At 43.9% G+C, this 27,021-nt stretch overlaps 1 protein-coding gene across 1 annotated transcript; it reads right to left on the bottom strand.

The window, feature by feature from the left end:
• Positions 1-7,084: 7,084 nt before the first annotated feature.
• LOC127915556 (uncharacterized) lies at positions 7,085-21,274 on the bottom strand. The gene is made up of 2 exons (XM_052495796.1): positions 21,149-21,274; positions 7,085-8,227 (listed from the first exon to the last, which is right to left on the bottom strand). The coding sequence occupies exons 1-2, from the start codon at positions 21,266-21,268 to the stop codon at positions 7,085-7,087; spliced, it is 1,263 nt and encodes a 420-aa protein (XP_052351756.1). The 5' UTR covers positions 21,269-21,274.
• Between the last annotated feature and the right edge of the window lie 5,747 nt (positions 21,275-27,021).

Here is a 27,021-nt window from a genome sequence, read left to right as displayed (position 1 = left end):
ACAGTGGGAACCACACATGCATTCATTCGTTTACCTACTCTGCATCTCACAAAGACACGGCGGTTGGAACCAAAAATCTCAAATTTAGACTCATCAGACCAAAGGTCAGATTTCAACTGGTCTAATGTCCATTGCTCGTGTTTCTTGGACCAAGCAAGTCTCTTCTTATTATTGTTGTCCTTTAGTAGTGGTTTCTTTGCAGCAATTCAACTATGAAGGCCTGTTCACACAGTCTACTCTGAACAGTTGATGTTGAGATGTAACTGTCACAACTTGTGGACATGTTTATGTGCTGATGTGCAGTTTGTTGCTACTTTGTTGCTAACATTACTTTGCTACCTGCCAACTTTTTACTTTCCATTTTTTTATAACCATTTTCTACTTTTATTTTTCCCTCGCTTAACTTTTTTCTTTAAACTTTGTCACTCCGGATGCTTAATCTGGACATGGTTCTACAGGCTTCCACCAGCCGAAGTAGTTTCATTAACATTATTCTAATTATCTAATTGCAGTCGCTGTACTTCTAATACACAGGAGAACTATCGCCTTAGGATAGCCGTGCTGCAAGCCCAGCTTCATACGCAATCGTTAGGCAAGGTTCATTTAAGTGTAAGAAAGGATGAAACAGTGTCTGTGCCACCAATGCATACAGATAGTATAAATTCCCTGCAGCTTTTTCTCATGGCTTCTGGAAGGAAATGCTGTCCGAATGCGCAACTGGTGTCGCTCATTCAACCGACAAAACTTTCAACCGGTTAGAGTCAGAGGCAGAACCTTCTCTGGTCTCCTCCCATTACGGCTTCTGAGCTGCCAAAGCCTCCCACCATTTGCTCTGACAAATTGAAAACCCTAGTCATTTGTGACTCCATTACCCACAGTATTAGACTTAAAAATAATCATCCAGCGATCATACACTGTTTACCAGGGGGCAGGGTTACTGACGTAAAGGCTAATCTGAAGATGATGCTGGCATAGGCTAAAACTGGTGAGTGTAGAGAGTATAGGGATATTGTTATCCACGTCGGAACTGACGATGTTGGGATGAAACAGTCAGAGGTCACCAAACACAAAATAGCTTCAGTGTGTAAATCAGCTAGAAAGATGTGTCGGCATCGAGTAATTTCTCTGGCCCCTTCCCAGTTAGGGGGAGTGGTGAGCTCTACAGCACAGCACAACTCAATTCCTGGTTGAAAACTGTTTTCTGCCCCTCCCAAAATATATTATGTGTAGATAATTGGCCCTCTTTCTGGGACTCACCCATAAACAGGACCAAGCCTGGCCTGCTGAGGAGTGACGGACTCCATCCTAGCTGGAGGGGTGCTCTCATCTTATCTATGAACATATACAGGGCTCTAACTCCTCTAGCTCCACAATGAGATAGCCAGCCTGCCTGCTTAGTGGAGTCTGCCACTAGCACAATCGGTGTAGTCAGCTCAGCTATCCCCATTGAGACCGTGTCTGTGCCTCGATCTAGGTTGGGAAAAACTACACGGCGGAGTTCGCCTTAGCAATCTCACAGGAATGAAGACCTCCTCCATTCCTGTCATCATTGAAATATATTGTGATATCTCACATGTTAAAATAGGGCTACTTAATGTTAGATCCCTCACTTCCAAGGCAGTTAGTCAATTAACTAATCACTTATCATAATCTTGATAAGAAACTGAAATATGTCTTAAATCTTGTGTAGTCTTAACTCCCCTTGTCCTAAAGGTAAAACATTACCTGCCTTCACTAAACCCCTAAAATAAAGCAGTTTAATTGAATTTTAAAACACAAATCTATTTTGCATGAAGAAACAACCTGTTATTCATCCCAAACTTTGTGAATATCTGGGTTTTCCCTCTTCACAATGCAGAAAGACGGCATTTGATCAGTGGACACCACTCATTTTTATTTCAACACAGCTGTCATAATTGTTTTCTTTACTAAAGTTGAGGTTTATTACTATTATTATTATTATTATTATTATTGCTAAAGGTACTGCATAGGTGTATACATAAATGTTTTAAAATGCACTAGTATAGCATAAGAAAGTGGCAAAAATGTGCAGAAAGTAGTTTTGAATGCATTTTATTGAAGGGAAACAATAACAGTCTTTGGCAACAGTGATATATTCTTATATACTGTACAATGAGGAGATCAACTACAAAATACTAGTCTTCTCCCATGTTTTAACCCTTTCATGCGTGAGTTCCAAATATCTCTAACGGTCGCCCCAGCGTGAGTTTTTTTATGCACGTGATGTTAGAATGTTCTCTCCATTCCAGAATGTGATTGATACGTAACAGTACATTTGATCCGCGCTGCCCTCAAACTAAAGCACGCAACCTGTTTACATTTCTAGGTTGTTTTAACTTCCATTTCAAATGATTTTCAAACAAGTTTTTATTTTCTAAAAACAGTTTGAATTTAGGTGTGTTCCGCCTCCTCATTCATTCACATAAAAATAGTCATTTTTACTTTTGCGGATAATTACATTTTTGGGACATTTCTGAAACGGACAAAATTCCCCACGCACTTCCCAATTGTTTGTGCAGTTCACGTCTGCAGACATTTGCTCATCTCCCGTCAGAACAGGATCTGCACACGTGTTCACATTTTCTATTCCACATTTCTATTGTAGCGTACTGTATGTATGGAGCATAATATATTTGTGTATATTCTTTATCACCGCGGACACGTTAGGTAACGTTACTCATTTTATAACCTTTATGGTGTTATAGTCAATTGTGCTTATGAAGCCACATTCTTCTATTAGCTCTGTAAAACAATGCTAAATGCGTCAGAGAAGTATTATCTTGTATTGGATTTTGAAGCTTCCATGGCCTTATGACTCTCAAGTGGTGCAGCGGTCAAAGGCACAGCACATCAGTACTAGAGGTGTCACTACAGACTCCCTGGTTCAAATCCAGGCTGCGTTTCCATCAAAGTAAGTGCCTTATTACGTTATAATAGTTATAATAATAGTTTCCGTTTGCCGTTTCTGCTGTAGATCATAATATATTCCTTATAACTGCGGACACGTGAGGTAACGTTACACCTTTATGATGTTATTGTCAATCATGCTTACCTAGCTACATTATTCTATTAGCTCTGTAAAACGATGCTAGTTGCGTCAGAAAACTATTAGCATGTGTTGTATTTTGAAGCTACCCTGGCCTTATGACTTCCAAGTGGCGCAGCGGTCTATGGCACTACAGACAGACACCCTGGTTCAAATCCAGGCTGTATCACAACTGGCTGTGATTGGGAGTCCCATAGTGCAGCGCACAATTGGCCCAGCGTTGTCCGAGTTTGGCCGGTGTAGGCCATCATTGTAAATAATATTTTGTTCTTAAATTACTTGCCTAGTTAAATAAATAAAAAATATGACCATGGTTTGTTTATTTGGTCTATTCAGCATAGCTCTGTTCTGCCCTGCCTTGCCCCCTTGTGGAGCTCAAAAGTTAGTTTCTTACTGTTATAACTCAAATCTGTGATTTTGTGAATGCAATAAACTATTTTTTTATAGCAGTGTTTATTATGTTACTTCTTTGTAGTATTGTTTTATTGCTATATCCTTATATTGTATTCTAATGAATAATTCCTCTTTATTCTGTACTTTCAGAAACCAGAAACATTATTTGCCAATATCATAACTGGAGCTGGACATCTTTGGAGCTGAAGAATGAGGACAGCTTTTGTATGCTAACGTACACTCCTTAACAGTTGTACTGGATGAAAACACAGCAAGAAAACACATATGCAAATATGTAATATTAATCGATTTTATTGCAGTACTGGTAGTTGGTTCAACAACTTGTTTTACTAGAGGACAAAAAACTGAATATGCATAACCCATATTTTAATATCCATGCAGTGACTGAACAACAACTGCATTTCCACCCCCATCTCTAAGGCATAGTATCATGGCTGCAACAACACTGGTTGACTGCAGACACGCGCTACTTGTATCAATAAATCACTATCAGAAAATGTTTTGTGTGGTAATTATTTGTGTATTTACGATTTTATTCACGTTTTCAATTCTAGGTGACAAATCATGCATTCCGATTCTTGCACAGATTGTAATGGGCACATATTATGTGTGTAAAATACCCTTTTGAAGGTTGTACTGATTATGATGAGCTAAGCTAATTGTCACGAGTCCGACCGAGGGTGTTTCCCCTTCCCGGGCGGGTGGCGCTCGGCGGTCTTCGTCACCTGCCTATTAGCTGCCACTGATTGTTTTTCCTCCCCCTCGTTGTATGTTTAGTGGTAGCACCTGTTCATGTTTAATTAGTTTGTCTTTATTAGACAGCCGGCCCGCCTGGTTGTTGTGCGGGATTATTTCTATGTAACCTTCGGCTCTGTTGTAGAGGTACGTGTTAGTGCCTAGTCGTGATTTTTTCCATTGTACTTTTTGAGTCCCTGTGGTTGGGAACATAACTTTTGTGAGCACCCTGTGGTGCGTTGGTGCTATTAAAAGACGCACAGCATTGAACTCTGTCTCCTGCATTTGACTCCACACCCACGACAACCGGAGCATTACACTAATCCCAGCTGTGAAGCAATGTCTGTTGACATACAATGCATTCTGGGATTCACGTCTGTTTGACCAAAGATGTTATAACAAAATGAGGTGAGTAAGAGTTCACTAATTTTTTGAGGACTTCCGGAAATTAATGGTGGGATGTGAACGACGGTAGATGACACACCCCTTCAACATGCATACTACAAACAGACCAAACTCATCTCCTCTTCTCTTATTATCTTCGGTTTCTGTGAGGAAAAAAATGCATGGCTGCCCGCTGAAACTAATCGTCGGATTACTTTCGATTTCTATAAAGTGTTTTACCTAGTTATTTCGATCAATGGTGAGCTCACTCACCCGTGATGTGATTAATTATATACAGTAATTGCTATTAGCTAATTCATATTGTAGTTTACATCAGCCGAGAGTTAGAAAATATGACTGCTTGTGTTGGGTCAATCTTTCCTCAGCGCTAGGACAAATGTAGCCTACATTTTTCCGGTTAGGATGATTGTGTTATGCTATATCTTCTGTGAATATCTGAACATTGCATCCAAATATAAACTGCTGACATTCTGGACATAACTTTGTAAGGCTGTGTTTGTGTAAATAGTTTCTGAAAAAAGTGTGGCCAGCTCAAACGCTGATTGTTGCGTCATTCGAAACTGCCATTCTAAACGAGCATTCTAAATGAGTGTTCTAAACACACGGGTGTGGTACGTGTGAAAGGGTTAACCATTGGCCTCCCCCAGAAGGTGTATAAACAACAACAATAAATACAAATAAGATAATACATTTACATTTAAGTCATTTAGCAGACGCTCTTATCCAGAGCGACTTACAAATTGGTGCATTCACCTTATGACATCCAGTGGAACAGCCACTTTACAATAGTGCATCTAAATCTTTTAAGGGGGGTGAGAAGGATTACTTTATCCTATCCTAGGTATTCCTTAAAGAGGTGGGGTTTCAGGTGTCTCCGGAAGGTGGTGATTGACTCCGCTGTCCTGGCGTCGTGAGGGTGTTTGTTCCACCATTGGGGGGCTTCCTCAGTGGTAGGGAGGTGAGCAGGCCAGAGGTGGATGAACGCAGTGCCCTTGTTTGGGTTTAGGGCCTGATCAGAGCCTGGAGGTACTGAGGTGCCGTTCCCCTCACAGCTCCGTAGGCAAGCACCATGGTCTTGTAGCGGATGCGAGCTTCAACTGGAAGCCAGTGGAGAGAGCGGAGGAGCGGGGTGACGTGAGAGAACTTGGGAAGGTTGAACACCAGACGGGCTGCGGCGTTCTGGATGAGTTGTAGGGGTTTAATGGCACAGGCAGGGAGCCCAGCCAACAGCGAGTTGCAGTAATCCAGACGGGAGATGACAAGTGCCTGGATTAGGACCTGCGCCGCTTCCTGTGTGAGGCAGGGTCGTACTCTGCGGATGTTGTAGAGCATGAACCTACAGGAACGGGCCACCGCCTTGATGTTAGTTGAGAACGACAGGGTGTTGTCCAGGATCACGCCAAGGTTCTTAGCGCTCTGGGAGGAGGACACAATGGAGTTGTCAACCGTGATGGCGAGATCATGGAACGGGCAGTCCTTCCCCGGGAGGAAGAGCAGCTCCGTCTTGCCGAGGTTCAGCTTGAGGTGGTGATCCGTCATCCACACTGATATGTCTGCCAGACATGCAGAGATGCGATTCGCCACCTGGTAATCAGAAGGGGGAAAGGAGAAGATTAATTGTGTGTCGTCTGCATAGCAATGATAGGAGAGACCATGTGAGGTTATGACAGAGCCAAGTGACTTGGTGTATAGCGAGAATAGGAGAGGGGCTAGAACAGAGCCCTGGGGGACACCAGTGGTGAGAGCGCGTGGTGAGGAGACAGATTCTCGCCACGCCACCTGGTAGGAGCGACCTGTCAGGTAGGACGCAATCCAAGCGTGGGCCGCGCCGGAGATGCCCAACTCGGAGAGGGTGGAGAGGAGGATCTGATGGTTCACAGTATCGAAGGCAGCCGATAGGTCTAGAAGGATGAGAGCAGAGGAGAGAGAGTTAGCTTTAGCAGTGCGGAGCGCCTCCGTGATACAGAGAAGAGCAGTCTCAGTTGAATGACTAGTCTTGAAACCTGACTGATTTGGATCAAGAAGGTCATTCTGAGAGAGATAGCGGAAGAGCTGGCCAAGGACGGCACGTTCAAGAGTTTTGGAGAGAAAAGAAAGAAGGGATACTGGTCTGTAGTTGTTGACATCGGAGGGATCGAGTGTAGGTTTTTCAGAAGGGGTGCAACTCTCGCTCTCTTGAAGACGGAAGGGACGTAGCCAGCGGTCAGGGATGAGTTGATGAGCGAGGTGAGGTATGGGAGAAGGTCTCCGGAAATGGTCTGGAGAAGAGAGGAGGGGATAGGGTCGAGCGGGCAGGTTGTTGGGCGGCCGGCCGTCACAAGACGCGAGATTTCATCTGGAGAGAGAGGGGAGAAAGAGGTCAGAGCACAGGGTAGGGCAGTGTGAGCAGAACCAGCGGTGTCGTTTGACTTAGCAAACGAGGATCGGATGTTGTCGACCTTCTTTTCAAAATGGTTGACGAAGTCATCTGCAGAGAGGGAGGAGGGGGGGAGGGGGAGGAGGATTCAAGAGGGAGGAGAAGGTGGCAAAGAGCTTCCTAGGGTTAGAGGCAGATGCTTGGAATTTAGAGTGGTAGAAAGTGGCTTTAGCAGCAGAGACAGAGGAGGAAAATGTAGAGAGGAGGGAGTGAAAGGATGCCAGGTCCGCAGGGAGGCGAGTTTTCCTCCATTTCCGCTCGGCTGCCCGGAGCCCTGTTCTGTGAGCTCGCAATGAGTCGTCGAGCCACGGAGCGGGAGGGGAGGACCGAGCCGGCCTGGAGGATAGGGGACATATAGAGTCAAAGGATGCAGAAAGGGAGGAGAGGAGGGTTGAGGAGGCAGAATCAGGAGATAGGTTGGAGAAGGTTTGAGCAGAGGGAAGAGATGATAGGATGGAAGAGGAGAGAGTAGCGGGGGAGAGAGAGCGAAGGTTGGGACGGCGCGATACCATCCAAGTAGGGGCATTGTGGGAAGTGTTGGATGAGAGCGAGAGGGAAAAGGATACAAGGTAGTGGTCGGAGACTTGGAGGGGAGTTGCAATGAGGTTAGTGGAAGAACAGCATCTAGTAAAGATGAGGTCGAGCGTATTGCCTGCCTTGTGAGTAGGGGGGGAAGGTGAGAGGGTGAGGTCAAAAGAGGAGAGGAGTGGAAAGAAGGAGGCAGAGAGGAATGAGTCAAAGGTAGACGTGGGGAGGTTAAAGTCGCCCAGAACTGTGAGAGGTGAGCCGTCCTCAGGAAAGGAGCTTATCAAGGCATCAAGCTCATTGATGAACTCTCCGAGGGGACCTGGAGGGCGATAAATTATAAGGATGTTAAGCTTGAAAGGCCTGGTAACTGTGACAGCATGGAATTCAAAGGAGGCGATAGACAGATGGGTAAGGGGAGAAAGAGAGAATGACCACTTGGGAGAGATGAGGATCCCGGTGCCACCACCCCGCTGACCAGAAGCTCTCGGGGTGTGCGAGAACACGTGGGCGGACGAAGAGAGAGCAGTAGGAGTAGCAGTGTTATCTGTGGTGATCCATGTTTCCGTCAGTGCCAAGAAGTCGAGGGACTGGAGGGAGGCATAGGCTGATATGAACTCTGCCTTGTTGGCCGCAGATCGGCAGTTCCAGAGGCTACCGGAGACCTGGAACTCCACGTGGGTCGTGCGCGCTGGGACCACCAGATTAGGGTGGTCGCGGCCACGCGGTGTGGAGCGTTTGTATGGTCTGTGCAGAGAGGAAAGAACAGGGATAGACAGACACATAGTTGACAGGCTACAGAAGAGGCTACGCTAATGCAAGGAGATTGGAATGACAAGTGGACTACACGTCTCGAATGTTCAGAAAGTTAAGCTTACGTAGAAAGAATCTTATTGACTAAAATGATAAAAATGATACAGTACTGCTGAAGTAGGCTAGCTGGCAGTGGCTGCGTTGTTGACTTTGTAGGCTAGCTGGCAGTGGCTGCGTTGTTGACACTACACTAATCAAGTCGTTCCGTTGAGTGTAATAGTTTCTACAGTGCTGCTATTCGGGGGCTAGCTGGCTAGCTAGCAGTGTTGATTACGTTACGTTGCGTTAAAAGAACGACAATAGCTGGCTAGCTAACCTAGAAAATCGCTCTAGACTACACAATTATCTTTGATACACAGACGGCTATGTAGCTAGCTACGATCAAACAAATCAAACCGTTGTGCTGTAATGAAATGAAATGAAAATGTGATACTACCTGTGGAGCGAAGCGGAATGCGACCGGGTTGTTGAGTGCGGAAGTTCTATTCAGTAGACGTTGGCTAGCTGTTGGCTAGCTAGCAGTGTCTCCTACGTTAAGGACGACAAATAGCTGGCCAGCTAACCTCGGTAAATTAAGATAATCACTCTAAGACTACACGCTCTAAACTACACAATTATCTTGGATACGAAGACAGCAAAGACAACTATGTAGCTAGCTAACACTACACTAATCAAGTCGTTCAGTTGAGTGTAATAGTTTCTACAGTGCTGCTATTCGGTAGACGGTGGACGTTTGCTAGCTGGCTAGCTGCTGGGCAGATAGCAGTGTAGACTACGTTAGGACGACGAAATACGAAGTTGCAATAGAAGTGCTGACTGTTTCACTTTGTTGTCCTCTTTCTTTTCCTTTTTCTTCTGTCCTTCTTTTGTCCTTATTTTGTCTTCCTTTCTTCTGTTAACTAGATATTTTTTGTTGTTATTCTTTGTAAGCTAGCTAGCTTCTTCCAGGAGAGTCCCTAGCAACTGCTTAGCAACAAGTAAACAATTCTGCTAGCAATTCAGCTAGCTAAGATAACTGTACAATTTTATGAAAAATTTTGGTTTGTTCCTTGTTTTGTCTTCTATTGAGTCTTGCAGTTTTCTCTTGATTTTTTTTCGATGTACTTCACTCTAAAAAACCATTTAAATCTCAATATATACAGGAGCTCATTTTTCAGCAGCTGCTCAATTTAGAACTCCGGAACTCAATAGATACAAAACAAAAAAGTGAAAAACATAAATCAATAAACTCTAATTAGCAAATGTAGGACAGTATGCTCGTGTGTGTGTGCATGGACTTTGTAGATGTATTTCTCACATATGCAGCACAAAGTATTTGTTTTACAGTCCTTCTTTGGGGGCCAGAATTGGCAACTCCTCCTCTTGCCTGTACCAGCTGCAGCCTCAGGTGGATCAGGACAAGATTCAGCCCCATGAACAGCTTTCACAAGCTCTGCAGAGGCTGCTGTGCGGGGGGAGGGGGCGCTCCCTTCTTTGAATGTGTGGAGTTACAAGTTCCTTTCCCAACTGCTCCAGGAACACCCTCCTCTATTTCCGCTTATCAGGCATCCAGGTAGGGTTGATCTTGTTCCATCGCATGAAGGCATTGTATGAGGACACATCAATGATGTTATGGAAGATGATGCAGTCATCCTCTTGCAGCTGTACATTCCAATCACTTTGTCTAGGTTGTCCATGCCTCCTTTGTTGTGGTTGTAAGTCCAGGATGATGGCTGGTTTCCTGTCCTCATGATCACTGATCTCAGCCATTTTGTGCAGTGTGCTCAGGAAGACCACATTCTTGTTCCTCTTTGGGAGGTAAGAAACTAGAGTGGTGATGGGGGTGAAGGAAAACTTTGATGAGAAGGCTTCTCAGTGTAGGGAGGAGCTCAGGCTTGTTCTTTCTAACTGTGCCAACCATGGTGATCTTCCTCTTCAGGAGGTGCTGGCTCAGTTCATAAGAGGTGAAGAAATTATCACACGTGACATTGCGACCCCTCAGTCCATTTGTCACATCAAGCGCAACCTGCATCCCCTGCTTCTTCTCCGGGCCTCGACTTGTCGGCTTCCCTGTGTAGACTTGCATCTTCCAAGCGTAGCTGGATTGTGCTTCACATGCCACCCATATCTTGATTCCATACTTTGCTGGCTTGCTGGGCATATACTGCCGGAAAGGACAGCAACCTTTTGACAAAGATATTACTATTAGTAATTAGTATCAGTGTCACAGAAAACAATCACATAAATCAAAGATATTACAGCAATACATAATAAAATTAACTGTGAAAATCACCTACATTTTCAGATATGAAAATTAAAACTGTACCTCTGAATGGAACCAGTTGCTCATCCACTGTTACTTCAGGCTCAGGGTTCTAGAGGTAAGGCAGACGCTCCACCCACTTCTCCCAGACCTCTCTTATGGCCGCCAGTTTGTCTCTCACACTTTTTCAGGTTTTGACTCACTGTTATCAAATCTTTGCATTCTTGAGAAAGTGTGAAAGACTTTCAGTCTTTCAGAAAATCGCCCTTCCACTCTCTGCATACCAGATACTACATGTATAGCCTCGCCTTGTGACCCATACACACCCGCTAAGATTAGTAGCCCTATGTAGGCACGCAGGTCAATCTTATCCATCCTTTTCCAGTTGTATCCATATTTACGGAAACCCTCCAGGATTATTTTTTCGATGGCTGGTGTGATGAACATGTAGAATGTTGAGGCGATGTCCTGGGCATGGGAAACTGCATGTCTTGTGGGCACTGTGGTCATCCTTATGTAATTTTGTGCTGCCATCCTGCCCTGGTTGTCATATGGTGACAAGGACCATGTTATTTTGCTGTTCTTTGACAAAAATGTCCCTCTTTCAGCTTTGGGGATTGCTTCTTCATCTGAAGATGATGCATCATGCTCTGGGTTGCATTCTTCCCCATATTCTCCTTCAGATACCTTCTCCTCTTCTAAATCATTGTTCCCTTGTTCCTCCTGGTCATCTGAAAAAAATCAGATTTTCGACCTGTTTGGGCACTGAAATGTGCACTCATGGCTTCAGCAAAGAGAGAACTGGGGGGGACTGTCATCTGTGGTACCTTTATATGTTGGGCGGCAGATAGCCTAGTGGTTAGAGTGTTGTACTAGTAACCGAAAGGTTGCAAATCTCTGAGCTGACAAGGTAAAAATCTGTTGTTCTGCCCCTGAACATGGCAGTTAAAATATTGATGGACTGTAATTTCTCTTTGCTTATTTGAGTTGTTCTTGCCATAATATAGACTTGGACTTTTACAATATAGGGCTATCTTATGTTTATCACCTCTACCTTTTCACAACACAACTGATTGGCTCAAACACAGGATAAGAGGGAAAGAAATTGCAGAAATGAACTTTTAACAAGGCACACTTGTTATTTGAAATGTATTCCAAGTGACTACCTCGTGAAGCTGTTTGAGACTATGCGAAGTGCATGCAAGCTGTCATCAAGGCAAAGGGTGGCTACTGATTGAAAAATCTCAAATATAAATATATTTTGATATGTTTAACACGTTTTTGGTTACTATATGATTCCATATGTGTTATTTCATAGTTTTGATGTCTTCACTATTATGCTACAATGTAGAAAATAGTAAAAATAAAGAGAACCTGGAATTAGTAGGTGTGTCCAAACCTTTGGCTGGTAGTGTACATATACTCACGGTCTTAATGTTCATCTATGTTGAGTCTGTGTGATGTTGCACTTACAGTATAGACTCACTGTCTTTCTCCGTGTCTCTGTGTTGATTTCCCCAAGCTGGAGTTGACCTCAGAGACCAGTTCTCTGTCTGATGCTCAGTCTTTCATGGACGGCTTCTTATACTGCTCCGCCGGCCTAGCCAAGGCCACCCTGGACAGGAGAGGCAAAGATGGTGAGTCGACCGATGCAACATTGATCCTCAGTCAGCTAATCAATCAGTCAGTTAGTTACTAATGCCAACATCCAGTTCGTCAAATGTGTTGCCGGTGAAACCACAGCAATCGATCAGTTGATGTCAAGTCAATCAGTCAATCAATCTGTCAAATTGACAATCAATCCATCTATAATTAAACAGCCTCTCGAAACAAATAAATGATCCAGTCAAACGTACTCTTTGTTGGGTCCTTAAATAATCAGTTGACACAAAGAGAGAGAGAATTCTTTGTAGGCTGCATCTAGCTTTTACCCGAAGCCCTCTAATAGCAAGGTCCTTGTTGAGACTGGACAGTGTGATTGAGAAACCTTCATGTATCAAAGACAATCATCAAAACTCCAGTAGATGGCGCTATCTAAAATGGACTACATAATCCACCAACAGATTCCCCTGATTCTCTTCTGAGGTCGTTTAAAACTTTTAATCAGGCTTTTTTTCCAAACTCAGTTGCACCTCCTGCGCCTGTGAGCCGTCCTTCCCATCCTTCCTTATCCCTCCCCATCCCTTCTATCCAACATTTGGAGCTGTGGCTCGGGCCCATGGGTAATCAGGAAAATGGAGCTAGGTTTAGATGTCCCTCTTGGGAAGGAGGTGGGGAGGATGGGTGGGGGTTACATGGATCTCTATCTGCTACTGGGGACCAGCTGGCTGGATCTCCATCCTCCGGAGTTTCTCCCCCTCTTCCTTCCCCCACAAGCCTCTCTTGTATCCAGCTACCTCCTCTCTGGCTTTCTGGTGGTTGTTGTATCTGGCTAATGAACAGGGCTGAAGCCTATAGAGAGGGGAGAGTGAGCCGTTGTGTAGATTTGCACCAGTGGAGGGTCTTTGATTTGATGAATCAACGATTTGGTGTTCAAACAGTGAGCTTCATACTGTGTTCTGCTTTATACTGATGGGGTTCAGTTAGTGGAATAGGAAGCTGTAGTAGCTAACAGCTTTGCGTCGTAGCAATCTTACTACAATAGATTAAATAAACTATTTAATAGCCTTATACAGCTACTCTGTCTGTTTCTTTGTGAAGAACACTGATTAAGTGGAGAGTGAGGTTGAGACTGACAAATGCACACAACCATTCAATTGTGGTCTTTACTAGTGGAGACTGATATCTGTTTTCCAGCACTTGAGAGGTCTTTCTTCCAAATTAACTCTGTCGCTTGATTTGTTTAAAAGCTCACACATTCATACATCTTCCCGATAGCAAGGGCTATGCAGTCAAACGAATGGCCGTAACTCTCCGACTGATAAATACTTTGATATTTCATCTATATATTACCCTAACAAATTTGTCTTTGTGCGTTATTGGAGTGTGTTGAGGCTGTTGGCTTGAATGACACATTTAACTTCTCAACTCAAAAAGAGGAAATACTGCCTGCATGGGTCTTGTAAGAGCAGGGAGAGAAGATATTTTTGAGTGTTTCGTACTCCTGGATGCATTTCCGAGGTTCTCTGGTTAATGGGTTGATAATCTAATAGAGATACACATGCACAAACACACTCATATGCACACAGACTTATATACACACACATGCACACGTGTACACACATGCACGTTAATGGCTTGGTGGTCTATAGCTACACAACAGCTCTTAATAATGCATAAGGCACTGATGGTGGTTTAATAAAAGCACAGCGTGTAGCGGTAGGAACGACTTTAAGCAGAGTATCTTCTAGTTGATTCTCCTCTCATCGAGACATCAACTCCAATTGGTAGCCTCCTTGCCTCCCTCTCATTGATGTGAGCTATATTGAGCAGACAGAGGGTGGGGATTTATTTATTTGGAGATACAATTTGTGGACATATGGTTAGGTTTTGCCAGAGACATACTTTGGAGCTTCTCTTTATTAATGGAAATGCTATGGTGTTTTACAGTCAAATTTTTCAGTGACAGTAGAAGACACTTTTGGAAAGTGAATATGAGACATAATATGCCTTGAATCCCTTTCCTTCATTTTTGGTGATTGGTGGGTTGATTGTGTTCAATGCAATATGTTTACAGGTAGCTCCTTAATGTTAAGTGTAAGTGTGAACACAACACATAACAACCTTTATCGTTGTGATTAATTCAGTATAGGGATAGACAAGAAACCCAGTCCCCTGGAGCGCTACAGAGTCTTGAGCAGATGGGTGAATGACTCCGTCTCCTCTACTCCCATCCAGGTCATCAGGGTAGAAGAAGGGAGGAAGGACCATGCAAGGGGGGAAGTAAACCGCCTGAAAGCATGAGTGAAACAACACACCTAATTTCTGATTAATTTGTCTTTTCCTCGGGTGTTTCTCTTTACTCCCGGTCGCTGCCTGCCGCAGTGTCTCAGAGAGCACTCCAACCAAGGGCACAGGTATGCTGGGCCCACCTGACACACTGTTAGCAAAGGTCAAAGTCCAGATTAACCAAACAAACACATCATAGCATGTTTCATGGTGAGAGGTGACCGATTTTCTACTGCAACATAACAAAGGTTAAAACTTTTTTAGCTACATAAAGGTTAAATAAAAAAATATGAATGTGCTTATCCCACAGGATGGTTTGATAGTATCACAACATTTTACCATTCAAAGTATTTTTTTAAAACATGGACAAATGGGAGCACAGATGTACTTAGGATTTCTTGATTTGGATGAGACAAACTGCTCTGAGTTGTAGAAATTGGACCAGATAAAAAAAACTATATATATTTTTTAAAAACTTTTCCCCCCCAAAATATGTTAAAACTAAATAGAGGCAATTATTTGTGACATCTGTGAAAAAAGGAAGATGAGCAGGCTACTACAGTTGTAATTGAGAACTTGTTCTCAACTGGCCTACCTGGTTAAATAAAGGTCAATTCTATACATTTTTTATTACAAAATAAATTCACACAATCATATTGCATATAACTTATAATTCTTAAACCATAAATTCCCTCCAAAGCATTTATAAAATATATTAATTTCAAGGTATATCCAATATTACTATCCATACAAACATTCTACTACTATTTCCAACAGTGCATCTTTAGATGAAGATTGACTGACACAAAACAAAGGAAAAACTTTAACAATATGTTGGGTTATGCACGTTGGATATTGGACACAGAGATAAAGGAAATAAAAGGGATAAATGCTGGAGAGTTCTTCCAAGGCATGGATTATTTTCCACTGAACTGAAAGACAAAGGAACACAGGTATTTAACGAGTGAAATTGATTGCAGGTGCACTCAAAGCATAGAGGACTCTATTTCTCAAAAGCTTCTAACATGGGCCGCACCATTGAGGATTGGTACATTGAGATCACTATGCATCAGAGGTTGCCTGCAGTAAAAGGGACAGTTTACTAAAATGTATAAGAAAAATGAGCATTTGCTACAGCCGCCTCCATAAGTTGTCTCTTCTGGTTTTCCTCTTAGTCCTAAGTGGCCTGGTTTAATTTGGGTCATCCTTGACCTCTGGGAAGGGAATCAGACAGGCCACTGGTCTGAGGTGGGGTTGAAGTTTTCCCAGATATGGTCAGCCATGATTTGGCTATGGCGCCTTGACCAACGAGAACACTGTCAGCATAGAAAGCTTGGGGCAGAAAGCTGTCGATAAAGAGGAAGTTGGGAGTGACTGGGTCCGGGTCAGGTAGGAGGATGATGAAGGCAAGTGGCTCTGCTGCCCAATAAAGCACCATGGATGGCAGTTCTAGAGGAGGGCGGCGTGCCTAAATGGCAATTGGAGGAAGGTGTATGGTTTGCCATCCACCAGAACAACACTGTGAGGCTCTGACCCCCCTGTCACTATAGGATGAGGTAATGACCATAAAGACGAGTGGTATCACCCCATGTAGCAATATGAGGTGTAACTCCTTGCAGGTGTTGCATGGTTTGTTGAGGGTGCAGTCCTTTGGGGATTTTCCTCACACACTTCCAGCAGCGACCTTGAACTGAGATCCACTCCCTAACCTTTTCCCTTGACAGCTGCTTGAACTCAGGACATGAACACTGGTGAAAAAAGTACCTAATTGCCATTCAGTAAAAGTAGAAGGCCAGCATCCCGGAGTCGCCTGCTCCATGTTGACATTAAGACTGGCGTTTTGCGGATACTATTTAATGAAGCTGCCAGTTGAGGACTTGCGAGGTGTCTGTTTCTCAAACTAGACACTCAAATGTACTTGTCCTCTTGCTCAGTTGTGCACAGGAGCCTCCCACTCTTCTTTCTACTCTGGTTAAAGACAGTTTGTGTTGTTCTGCGAAGGGAGAAGTACACAGCATTGTACGAGATCTTCAGTTTCTTGGACATTTCTCGCATGAAATAGCCTTAATTTCTCAGAACAAGTAAAAACTCTTTAAAAAAAATGAGTTTCAAAAGAAAGGTCTTTGATTCTTGCCATCTTGAGCCTGTAATCGAACTCACAAATGCTGATGCTCCAGATACTCAACTAGTCAAAAGAAGGCCAGTTGTATTGCTTCTATAATCAGCACGACAGTTTTCAGCTGTGCTAACATAATTGCAAAATGGTTTTCTAATGATCAATTCGCCTTTTAAAATGATAAACTTGGATTAGCTAACACAATGTGCCATTAGACCAGAGGAGTGATGGTTGCTGAAAATGGGCCTCTGTATGCCTATGTAGATATTCCATTAAAAATCTGCCGTTTCCAGCTACAGTAGTCATTTACAACATTAACAATGACTACACTGTATTCACAAATTCTGATCAATTTGATGTTTTTTAAATGTACAAAAAAAACCTGAAAAAAACCCAGCAACCTGTCCATGTGAACCACACTTGAACTCAACACCCTGGTCACCTTCCAATGTCCACAGCATGCCTAACAGGATTGGATTTTAATCTTCAATGCCCTTGCTGATGGAAGGAGGTTTTCACTCAAAATCTCACGATGCATGGCCATTCATTCTTTCCTTTACACGGTTCAGTCATCCTGGTCCCTTTGCAGAAAAACAGCCCCAAAGCATGATGTTTCCAACTCCATGCTTCACAGTAGGTATGGTGTTCTTTGGATGCAACTCAGCATTCTTTGTCCTCCTAACACGACGAGTTGAGTTTTTACCAAAAAGTTATATTTTGGTTTCATCTGACCATATGACATTCTCACAATCTTCTTCTGGATCATCCAAATGCTCTCTAGCAAACTTCAGACTGGCCTGGACATGTACTGGCTTAAGCAGGGGGACACGTCTGGCACTGCAGGATTTGAGTCCCTGGCGGCGTAGTGTGTTACTGATGGTAGGCTTTGTTACTTTGGTCCCAGCTCTCTGCACGTCATTCACTAGGTCCCCCCGTGTGGCTCTGGGATTTTTGCTCACCGTTCTTGTGATCATTTTGACCCCATGGGGTGAGATCTTGCGTGGAGCCCCAGATTTAAGGAGATTATCAGTGGTCTTGTATGTCTTCCATTTCCTAATAATTGCTCCCACAGTTGATTTCTTCAAACCAAGCTGCTTACCTATTGCAGATTCAGTCTTCCCAGCCTGGTGCAGGTATGCAATTTTGTTTCTGGTGTCCTTTGACAGCTCTTTGGTCTTGGCCATAGTGGAGTTTGGAGTGTGACTGTTTGAGGTTGTGGACAGGTGTCTTTTATACTGATAACAAGTTCAAACAGGTGCCATTAATACAGGTAACGAGTGGAGGACAGAGGTGACTCTTAAAGAAGAAGTTACAGGTCTGTGAGAGACAGAAATCTTGCTTGTTTGTAGGTGACCAAACACTAATTTTCCACCATAATTCGCAAATAAATTCATAAAAAATCCTACAATGTGATTTTCTGGATTTTTTTTCTCATTTTGTTGAAGTGTACTTATGATGAAAATTACAGACCTCTCTAATATTTTTAAGTGGGGGACTTGCACAATTGGTGGCTGACTAAATACTTTTTTGCCCCACTGTAACTGTGGTCATTATGGCCAAACAGTTATATTTTTGTTTACATTTACATTTAAGTCATTTAGCAGACGCTCTTATCCAGAGCGACTTACAAATTGGTGCATTCACCTTATGACATCCAGTGGAACAGCCACTTTACAATAGTGCAACTAAATCTTTTAAGGGGGGTGAGAAGGATTACTTTATCCTATCCTAGGTATTCCTTAAAGAGGTGGGGTTTCAGGTGTCTCCGGAAGGTGGTGATTGACTCCGCTGTCCTGGCGTCGTGAGGAAGTGTGTTCCACCATTGGGGAGCCAGAGCAGCGAACAGTTTTGACTGGGCTGAGCGGGAACTGTACTTCCTCAGTGGTAGGGAGGCGAGCAGGCCAGAGGTGGATGAACGCAGTGCCCTTGTTTGGGTGTAGGGCCTGATCAGAGCCTGGAGGTACTGAGGTGCCGTTCCCCTCACAGCTCCGTAGGCAAGCACCATGGTCTTGTAGCGGATGCGAGCTTCAACTGGAAGCCAGTGGAGAGAGCGGAGGAGCGGGGTGACGTGAGAGAACTTGGGAAGGTTGAACACCAGACGGGCTGCGGCGTTCTGGATGAGTTGTAGGGGTTTAATGGCACAGGCAGGGAGCCCAGCCAACAGCGAGTTGCAGTAATCCAGACGGGAGATGACAAGTGCCTGGATTAGGACCTGCGCCGCTTCCTGTGTGAGGCAGGGTCATACTCTGCGGATGTTGTAGAGCATGAACCTACAGGAACGGGCCACCGCCTTGATGTTAGTTGAGAACGACAGGGGTTGTCCAGGATCACGCCAAGGTTCTTAGCGCTCTGGGAGGAGGACACAATGGAGTTGTCAACCGTGATGGCGAGATCATGGAACGGGCAGTCCTTCCCGGGAGGAAGAGCAGCTCCGTCTTGCCGAGGTTCAGCTTGAGGTGGTGATCCGTCATCCACACTGATATGTCTGCCAGACATGCAGAGATGCGATTCGCCACCTGGTCATCAGAAGGGGAAAGGAGAAGATTAATTGTGTGTCGTCTGCATAGCAATGATAGGAGAGACCATGTGAGGTTATGACAGAGCCAAGTGACTTGGTGTATAGCGAGAATAGGAGAGGGCCTAGAACAGAGCCCTGGGGGACACCAGTGGTGAGAGCGCGTGGTGAGGAGACAGATTCTCGCCACGCCACCTGGTAGGAGCGACCTGTCAGGTAGGACGCAATCCAAGCGTGGGCCGCGCCGGAGATGCCCAACTCGGAGAGGGTGGAGAGGAGGATCTGATGGTTCACAGTATCGAAGGCAGCCGATAGGTCTAGAAGGATGAGAGCAGAGGAGAGAGAGTTAGCTTTAGCAGTGCGGAGCGCCTCCGTGATACAGAGAAGAGCAGTCTCAGTTGAATGACTAGTCTTGAAACCTGACTGATTTGGATCAAGAAGGTCATTCTGAGAGAGATAGCGGGAGAGCTGGCCAAGGACGGCACGTTCAAGAGTTTTGGAGAGAAAAGAAAGAAGGGATACTGGTCTGTAGTTGTTGACATCGGAGGGATCGAGTGTAGGTTTTTTTCAGAAGGGGTGCAACTCTCGCTCTCTTGAAGACGGAAGGGACGTAGCCAGCGGTCAGGGATGAGTTGATGAGCGAGGTGAGGTAAGGGAGAAGGTCTCCGGAAATGGTCTGGAGAAGAGAGGAGGGGATAGGGTCGAGCGGGCAGGTTGTTGGGCGGCCGGCCATCACAAGACGCGAGATTTCATCTGGAGAGAGAGGGGAGAAAGAGGTCAGGGCACAGGGTAGGGCAGTGTGAGCAGAACCAGCGGTGTCGTTTGACTTAGCAAACGAGGATCGGATGTCGTCGACCTTATTTTCAAAATGATTGACGAAGTCATCTGCAGAGAGGGAGGAGGGGGGGAGGATTCAGGAGGGAGGAGAAGGAGGCAAAGAGCTTCCTAGGGTTAGAGGCAGATGCTTGGAATTTAGAGTGGAAGAAAGTGGCTTTAGCAGCAGAGACAGAGAAGGAAAATGTAGAGAGGAGGGAGCGAAAGGATGCCAGGTCCGCAGGGAGGCGAGTTTTCCTCCATTTCCGCTCGGCTGCCCGGAGCCCTGTTCTGTGAGCTCGCAATGAGTCGTCGAGCCACGGAGCGGGAGGGGAGGACCGAGCCGGCCTGGAAGATAGGGGACATAGAGAGTCAAAGGATGCAGAAAGGGAGGAGAGGAGGGTTGAGGAGGCAGAATCAGGAGATAGGTTGGAGAAGGTTTGAGCAGAGGGAAGAGATGATAGGATGGAAGAGGAGAGAGTAGCGGGGGAGAGAGAGCGAAGGTTGGGACGGCGCGATACCATCCGAGTAGGGGCAGTGTGGGAAGTGTTGGATGAGAGCGAGAGGGAAAATGATACAAGGTAGTGGTCGGAGACTTGGAGGGAGTTGCAATGAGGTTAGTGGAAGAACAGCATCTAGTAAAGATGAGGTCGAGCGTATTGCCTGCCTTGTGAGTAGGGGGAAGGTGAGAGGGTGAGGTCAAAAGAGGAAAGGAGTGGAAAGAAGGAGGCAGAGAGGAATGAGTCAAAGGTAGACGTGGGGAGGTTAAAGTCGCCCAGAACTGTGAGAGGTGAGCCGTCCTCAGGAAAGGAGCTTATCAAGACATCAAGCTCATTGATGAACTCTCCGAGGGGACCTGGAGGGCGATAAATGATAAGGATGTTAAGCTTGAAAGGGCTGGTAACTGTGACAGCATGAAATTCAAAGGAGGCGATAGACAGATGGGTAAGGGGAGAAAGAGAGAATGACCACTTGGGAGAGATGAGGATCCCGGTGCCACCACCCCGCTGACCAGAAGCTCTCGGGGTGTGCGAGAACACGTGGGCGGACGAAGAGAGAGCAGTAGGAGTAGCAGTGTTATCTGTGGTGATCCATGTTTCCGTCAGTGCCAAGAAGTCGAGGGACTGGAGGGAGGCATAGGCTGAGATTAACTCTGCCTTGTTGGCCGCAGATCGGCAGTTCCAGAGGCTACCGGAGACCTGGAACTCCACGTGGGTCGTGCGCGCTGGGACCACCAGATTAGGGTGGCCGCGGCCACGCGGTGTGGAGTGTTTGTATGGTCTGTGCAGAGAGGAGATAACAGGGATAGACAGACACATAGTTGACAGGCTACAGAAGAGGCTACGCTAATGCAAGGAGATTGGAATGACAAGTGGACTACACGTCTCGAATGTTCAGAAAGTTAAGCTTACGTAGCAAGAATCTTATTGACTAAAATTATTAAAATGATACAGTACTGCTGAAGTAGGCTAGCTGGCAGTGGCTGCGTTGTTGACTTTGTAGGCTAGCTGGCAGTGGCTGCGTTGTTGACACTACACTAATCAAGTCGTTCCGTTGAGTGTAATAGTTTCTACAGTGCTGCTATTCGGGGGCTAGCTGGCTAGCTAGCAGTGTTGATTACGTTGCGTTAAAAGAACGACAATAGCTGGCTAGCTAACCTAGAAAATCGCTCTAGACTACACAATTATCTTTGATACACAGACGGCTATGTAGCTAGCTATGTAGCTAGCTACGATCAAACAAATCAAACCGTTGTGCTGTAATGAAATTAAATGAAAATGTGATACTACCTGTGGAGCGAAGCGGAATGCGACCGGGTTGTTGAGTGCGGAAGTTCTATTCAGTAGACGTTGGCTAGCTGTTGGCTAGCTAGCAGTGTCTCCTACGTTAAGGACGACAAATAGCTGGCCAGCTAACCTCGGTAAATTAAGATAATCACTCTAAGACTACACGCTCTAAACTACACAATTATCTTGGATACGAAGACAGCAAAGACAACTATGTAGCTAGCTAACACTACACTAATCAAGTCATTCAGTTGAGTGTAATAGTTTCTACAGTGCTGCTATTCGGTAGACGGTGGACGTTTGCTAGCTGGCTAGCTGCTGGGCAGATAGCAGTGTAGACTACGTTAGGACGACGAAATACGAAGTTGCAATAGAAGTGCTGACTGTTTCACTTTGTTGTCCTCTTTCTTTTCCTTTTTCTTCTGTCCTTCTTTTGTCCTTATTTTGTCTTCCTTTCTTCTGTTAACTAGATATTTTTTGTTATTCTTTGTAAGCTAGCTAGCTTCTTCCAGGAGAGTCCCTAGCAACTGCTTAGCAACAAGTAAACAATTCTGCTAGCAATTCAGCTAGCTAAGATAACTGTACAATTTTATGAAAAATAGTTAATTTTTCAAAAGCCTGTCTTTTTTTTATGTTTCATCAGACCAGAGACCATTTCTCCGAAAAGTGCAATCTTTGTCCCCATTTGCAGCTGCAAACCGTAGTCTGACTATTTCATGGCAGATTTGGAGCAGTGGCTTCTTCATTGCTGAGCATCCTTTCAGGTTATGTCGATATAGGACTCATTTTACTGTGGATATAGATACTTTTGTACCGGTTTCCTCCAGCATCTTCACAAGGTCATTTGCTGTTGTTCTGGGATTGATTTGCACTTTTCGCACCAAAGTACGTTCATCTCTAGACAGGAGCTGTCTCCTTCCTGGGCGGAATGGCGGCTGCGTGGTCCCATGGTGTTTATACTTGCGTACTATTGTTCGTACAGATGAACATGGTAACTTCAGACGTTTGGAAATTGCTCCCAAGGATGAACCAGACTTGTGGAGGTCTACAATTTTTGGGCTGATTTCTTTTGATTTTCCCATGATGTCAAGCAAAGAGGCACTGAGTTTGAAGGTAGGCCTTGAAATATATCCACAGGTACACCTCCAAATGACTCAAATGATACCATTTAGCCCATCAGAAGCTTCTAAAGTCATGACATCATTTTCTCTAATTTTCTAAACTGTTTAAAGGCACAGTCAACTTAGTGTATGTAAACTTTGTTGGAAAAATTACTTGTTTCATGCACAAAGTAGATGTCCTAATCGACTTGCCGAAACAATAGTTTGTTAACAAGAAATGTGTGGAGTGGTTGAAAAACTAGTTTTAATGACTAAATAAAATAAAACTTTATTTAAAATGCATTTAAAGTTTGTTTAGATTAAATCCTATTCTTAACTTTGAATAGGATTTAGCCAGTGGCCAAAATGAAAATATCCAAGCATTCGAGCATTCGACACATCCAAGCATTCGACACATCTCCTTTTATTGTTGAGATTTGATTGTGTTGTCAGCTTAACACAATTCAGTATGACTTTTGTAAAACAGTAAATAGCCTAAAGTTATTAAGGCTATCCTACTAACTAATTTTACAGTTGTTATTCTACTTTAAAATGAGTAACTCATCCATAGCCACATTTTGAAGATGTTGTAACTAATAAAGTCATATTATGTAATCATAGAAAGTGTGCATGTTCAAGATATATCGACAGAATCGCAAACAGCTTTGATCCCTTGCACTATGTAGTTTTAATGTAATCTCAACTACAATTCAGGTTATTTAGATGTGCTGTTAGATGAAGCACAGTGATAACATTAAATGGTTGTATAAATACAAAATATCTGATTGTAACGGTTGACGAGGAGGAGTAGTAAGGATCGGAGGACCAATGCGCAGCGTGGTACGAGTTCATGCTCTTTATTTTAAACAAGCGAACACTGAAACAAAACAATAAACGAAACGTGAAATAACAATCCGAAACAGTTCCGTGTGGAACACACAGAAAATAAACACCCATGAAACACAAAAGGCTACCTAAGTATGATTCTCAATCAGAGACAACTAACGACACCTGCCTCTGATTGAGAACCATACAAGGCCAAACGCAAACACAAACATAGAAAACAGAACATAGACAACCCACCCAACTCACACCCTAACCATACTAAAACAAAGTCATAATAAAATAACTAATGTCAGAACGTGACACTGACGTTTTCCCATTTGAACTTTCTTGTGCTTTTAAATGATTGAAAGTGCAGTGATAACACATTTAGATGACAAATGAAGCATAAATCTGACAGTTTTTCCATTTGACTTTTAGATGGTTAAAAGCATAGTCTAAACACATTATAGAATTCAACAAACCTCTGCCTGTCTTTTTGAGTACGTGAATAAAGGTTGAAATCTCATTGATCAATGTCTCAACCCCGAAATTACTCACATGTCCACGTTGAAATGACATTGTGTGCCCAGTGGGAAGTCCTCTGTTGTTGTCTTCCTTCTGTTCAACATGCTTAGGACATTGTGTCATGTCCAGTTCACATTGATGAGTCCCAGATGAGCTACGCCATCAAGGTGGAATCATCTTACCCACTGGCTCCTGAAGCCCCCATGATCTCCCGAGTCGAGAAGCAGGCTTGCTAAGCCTCAGACACTGTCGCTGGCTAGTAAGCCTGAAATAACTTTTTGTAGTGGATTTTCTAAGGATTTAAATTGACACGTAAAATCGGAGTTCCTGATGTATCAACAACTCAGTCATCTCGTAACCAATCCCTTGACTTTTCTCAAACTAAGTAAGAGCTCTACCATGGGCCTACAGTACATCCCGAATTTGGTGATAATATGGTTCATGGGAAGAATTGATTGAAGGTTTTTCAAAAATGTCCAAGGTGGAGGAAAATCTATCCTGACGAACCTTATGGGTCCTTCACGCAAATGTGTTCAGTATTAGGAAAGACGCCTACCACAGGAGGTTGGTGGCACCTTAATTGGGGAGGACGAGCTCGTGGTAGGCTGGAGGTTTCCATTCCATTGACTCCATTCTGACCATTACTATGAGCCGCCCACCCCTCGTCAGCCTCCTGTAACTCCTACATACACAGTTTCAAGTCGCTAGGTCAAATGGGGTGGCAGATATGAGGGTTTACGTGAGACTGCTTATAACAGCGTCACCTATAGGCCAATCAGGGTCATTCTTTATGACTAAGTTACTCATGGCCTCTATTTTCCATGCCAAAATAGAGAGAAAAAAAGTTACCAATGTATGCTTGAGTTGACAATGTCAACAAAAACAAAAAATTATAAGAACAGCAATGAGAGAGAGATTGAAAAATAGAAGTTTAGGTCTAACTAACCCAATCCAATGCCCTTAGTCAACACTACAGATTCAAACTCCAACTTCACCATCCGAAACTACTCCAAACCACCCACTTCATCTAGCAGACGCACAATTTTCGCTCCATCAAAATCTATGTGCATATTTTGCATATAATAATTCAAAAAGGTGAGCCGACGAGCTGGTAATATGTTCAGTGGACATTGTGATTTGCAGGTCCCATACCAGATTAAATTATCCAAGCAGTGTATTTAATGTAAAGTGACACCCACATGCTTCTGTAGTGCAGAGCCATGCAGGGAGATGCAGAGTAAGGCCAGTTGTGGAGCATCTATTCTGCATACGTTAATATGTATGAGCCATAGACAGACAGAGGTGAGGCATTCTGCATAATACAGACACATGCTTGGACTGGTTTAAACTATGGTACTGTGATGTACAGTTAATGTAGCTACTAGCTACTCTCCCACTGGACAACAGGGACTGTTGTAATTACACCATTTATGAATAGTCCTGTAGCCTTCAAACCAACACACAGGCACACACAAATATACCAACGAGCACACACATACACATGCAAACATCAGGGCCAGATTAATGCAGGGACTTACTGGGGCTGAATCCCCTGGGTGGCACATGAGCAAGCAAAAAATATATAAATAAATGTTACTCACAGACATCATTCAAACAGTTTTAGAAACTTCAGAGTGTTTTCTATCCAATACCAATAATACTATGTAAATATTAGCAACTATGACTGAGGAGCAGGCCGTTTGATATGGGCACCTTTCATCCAAGCTACTCAATACAGCCCCTGCAGCCATAAGAAGTTAAGTATGAATAGGAATCAGAATTTAAACAGGATTTGGAGTGTGCTTTCATCAAGCTGCAACAAGAGTGGCTAGAACTGATTAGGGAAGGAAAGCTCTCAGGGGAGAGTTTGCTTTCGAAAAGTGACCCTGATTGTACTCGGGGTTGCTCCTCTCTCGGTCATGCCCTGGAGACATTTTGATATTGTTGGAAATTTACGGCTACTGCCGTAAGGAACCTGAGACGTTATTTTCGTTGTTTGAGCGTGGTGTTGGTACTAATATTTGGCCTGATTCTGATCACACTTTAAAACTTCTTTGGGATAGGGGGCGGTATTTTCACCTCCGGATGAAAAGCGTGCCCAAAGTAAACTGCCTGCTAGGATATGCATATAATCCGTAGATTTTGATAGAAAACACTCAAGTTTTTTACACGGTTAAAATAATGTCGGTGAGTATAACAGAACTGAAATGGCAGGTGTAACCCTGAGAACAAACCATCCTAAAAAATATTTTCATCCTACCACTGATTTCAATGGCTGGCACTTTTATAACAGATCGAAATCGTGCCCAATTGCAGTTCCTAGGGCTTCCACTAGATGTCAAACATCTTTAGAAAGAGTTTCAGGCTGGTTTTTGGAAAAATTAGCCAGAAGTTGTAGTTTTTCTAGGTAGTTCCCATTTTGGCTGTAGTGTTTCCAAGTGCGTGAATGAGAGCGCGTTCTTTGGTATTTTTCACCGGTAAAGACAATAACGATTCTCTGTCTTAAAACCTCTTTGGTCTTGGGGGCAGTATTTTCACGTCCGGATGAAAAGCGTACCCAAAGTAAACTGCCTGCAACTCAGGTCCAGAAGCTAGGAGACTTTTATCTTATCTTTTATCTTTTATCTCCCTCACCAACTTCAAACATCAGCTATCCGAGCAGCTAACCGATCGCTGCAGCTGTACATAGTCTATAGGTAAATAGCCCACCCATTTTCACCTACCTCATTCCCATACTGTTTTATACTGTTTTTATTTATTTACTTTTCTGCTCTTTTGCACACCAATATCTCTACCTGTACATGACCATCTGATCATTTATCACTCCAGTGTTAA

This window comes from Oncorhynchus keta, chromosome 35 (assembly GCF_023373465.1).
Source record: "Oncorhynchus keta strain PuntledgeMale-10-30-2019 chromosome 35, Oket_V2, whole genome shotgun sequence".
Lineage (NCBI taxonomy): Eukaryota > Metazoa > Chordata > Actinopteri > Salmoniformes > Salmonidae > Oncorhynchus > Oncorhynchus keta.
This window is presented reverse-complemented; position numbering and strand designations above follow the sequence as displayed.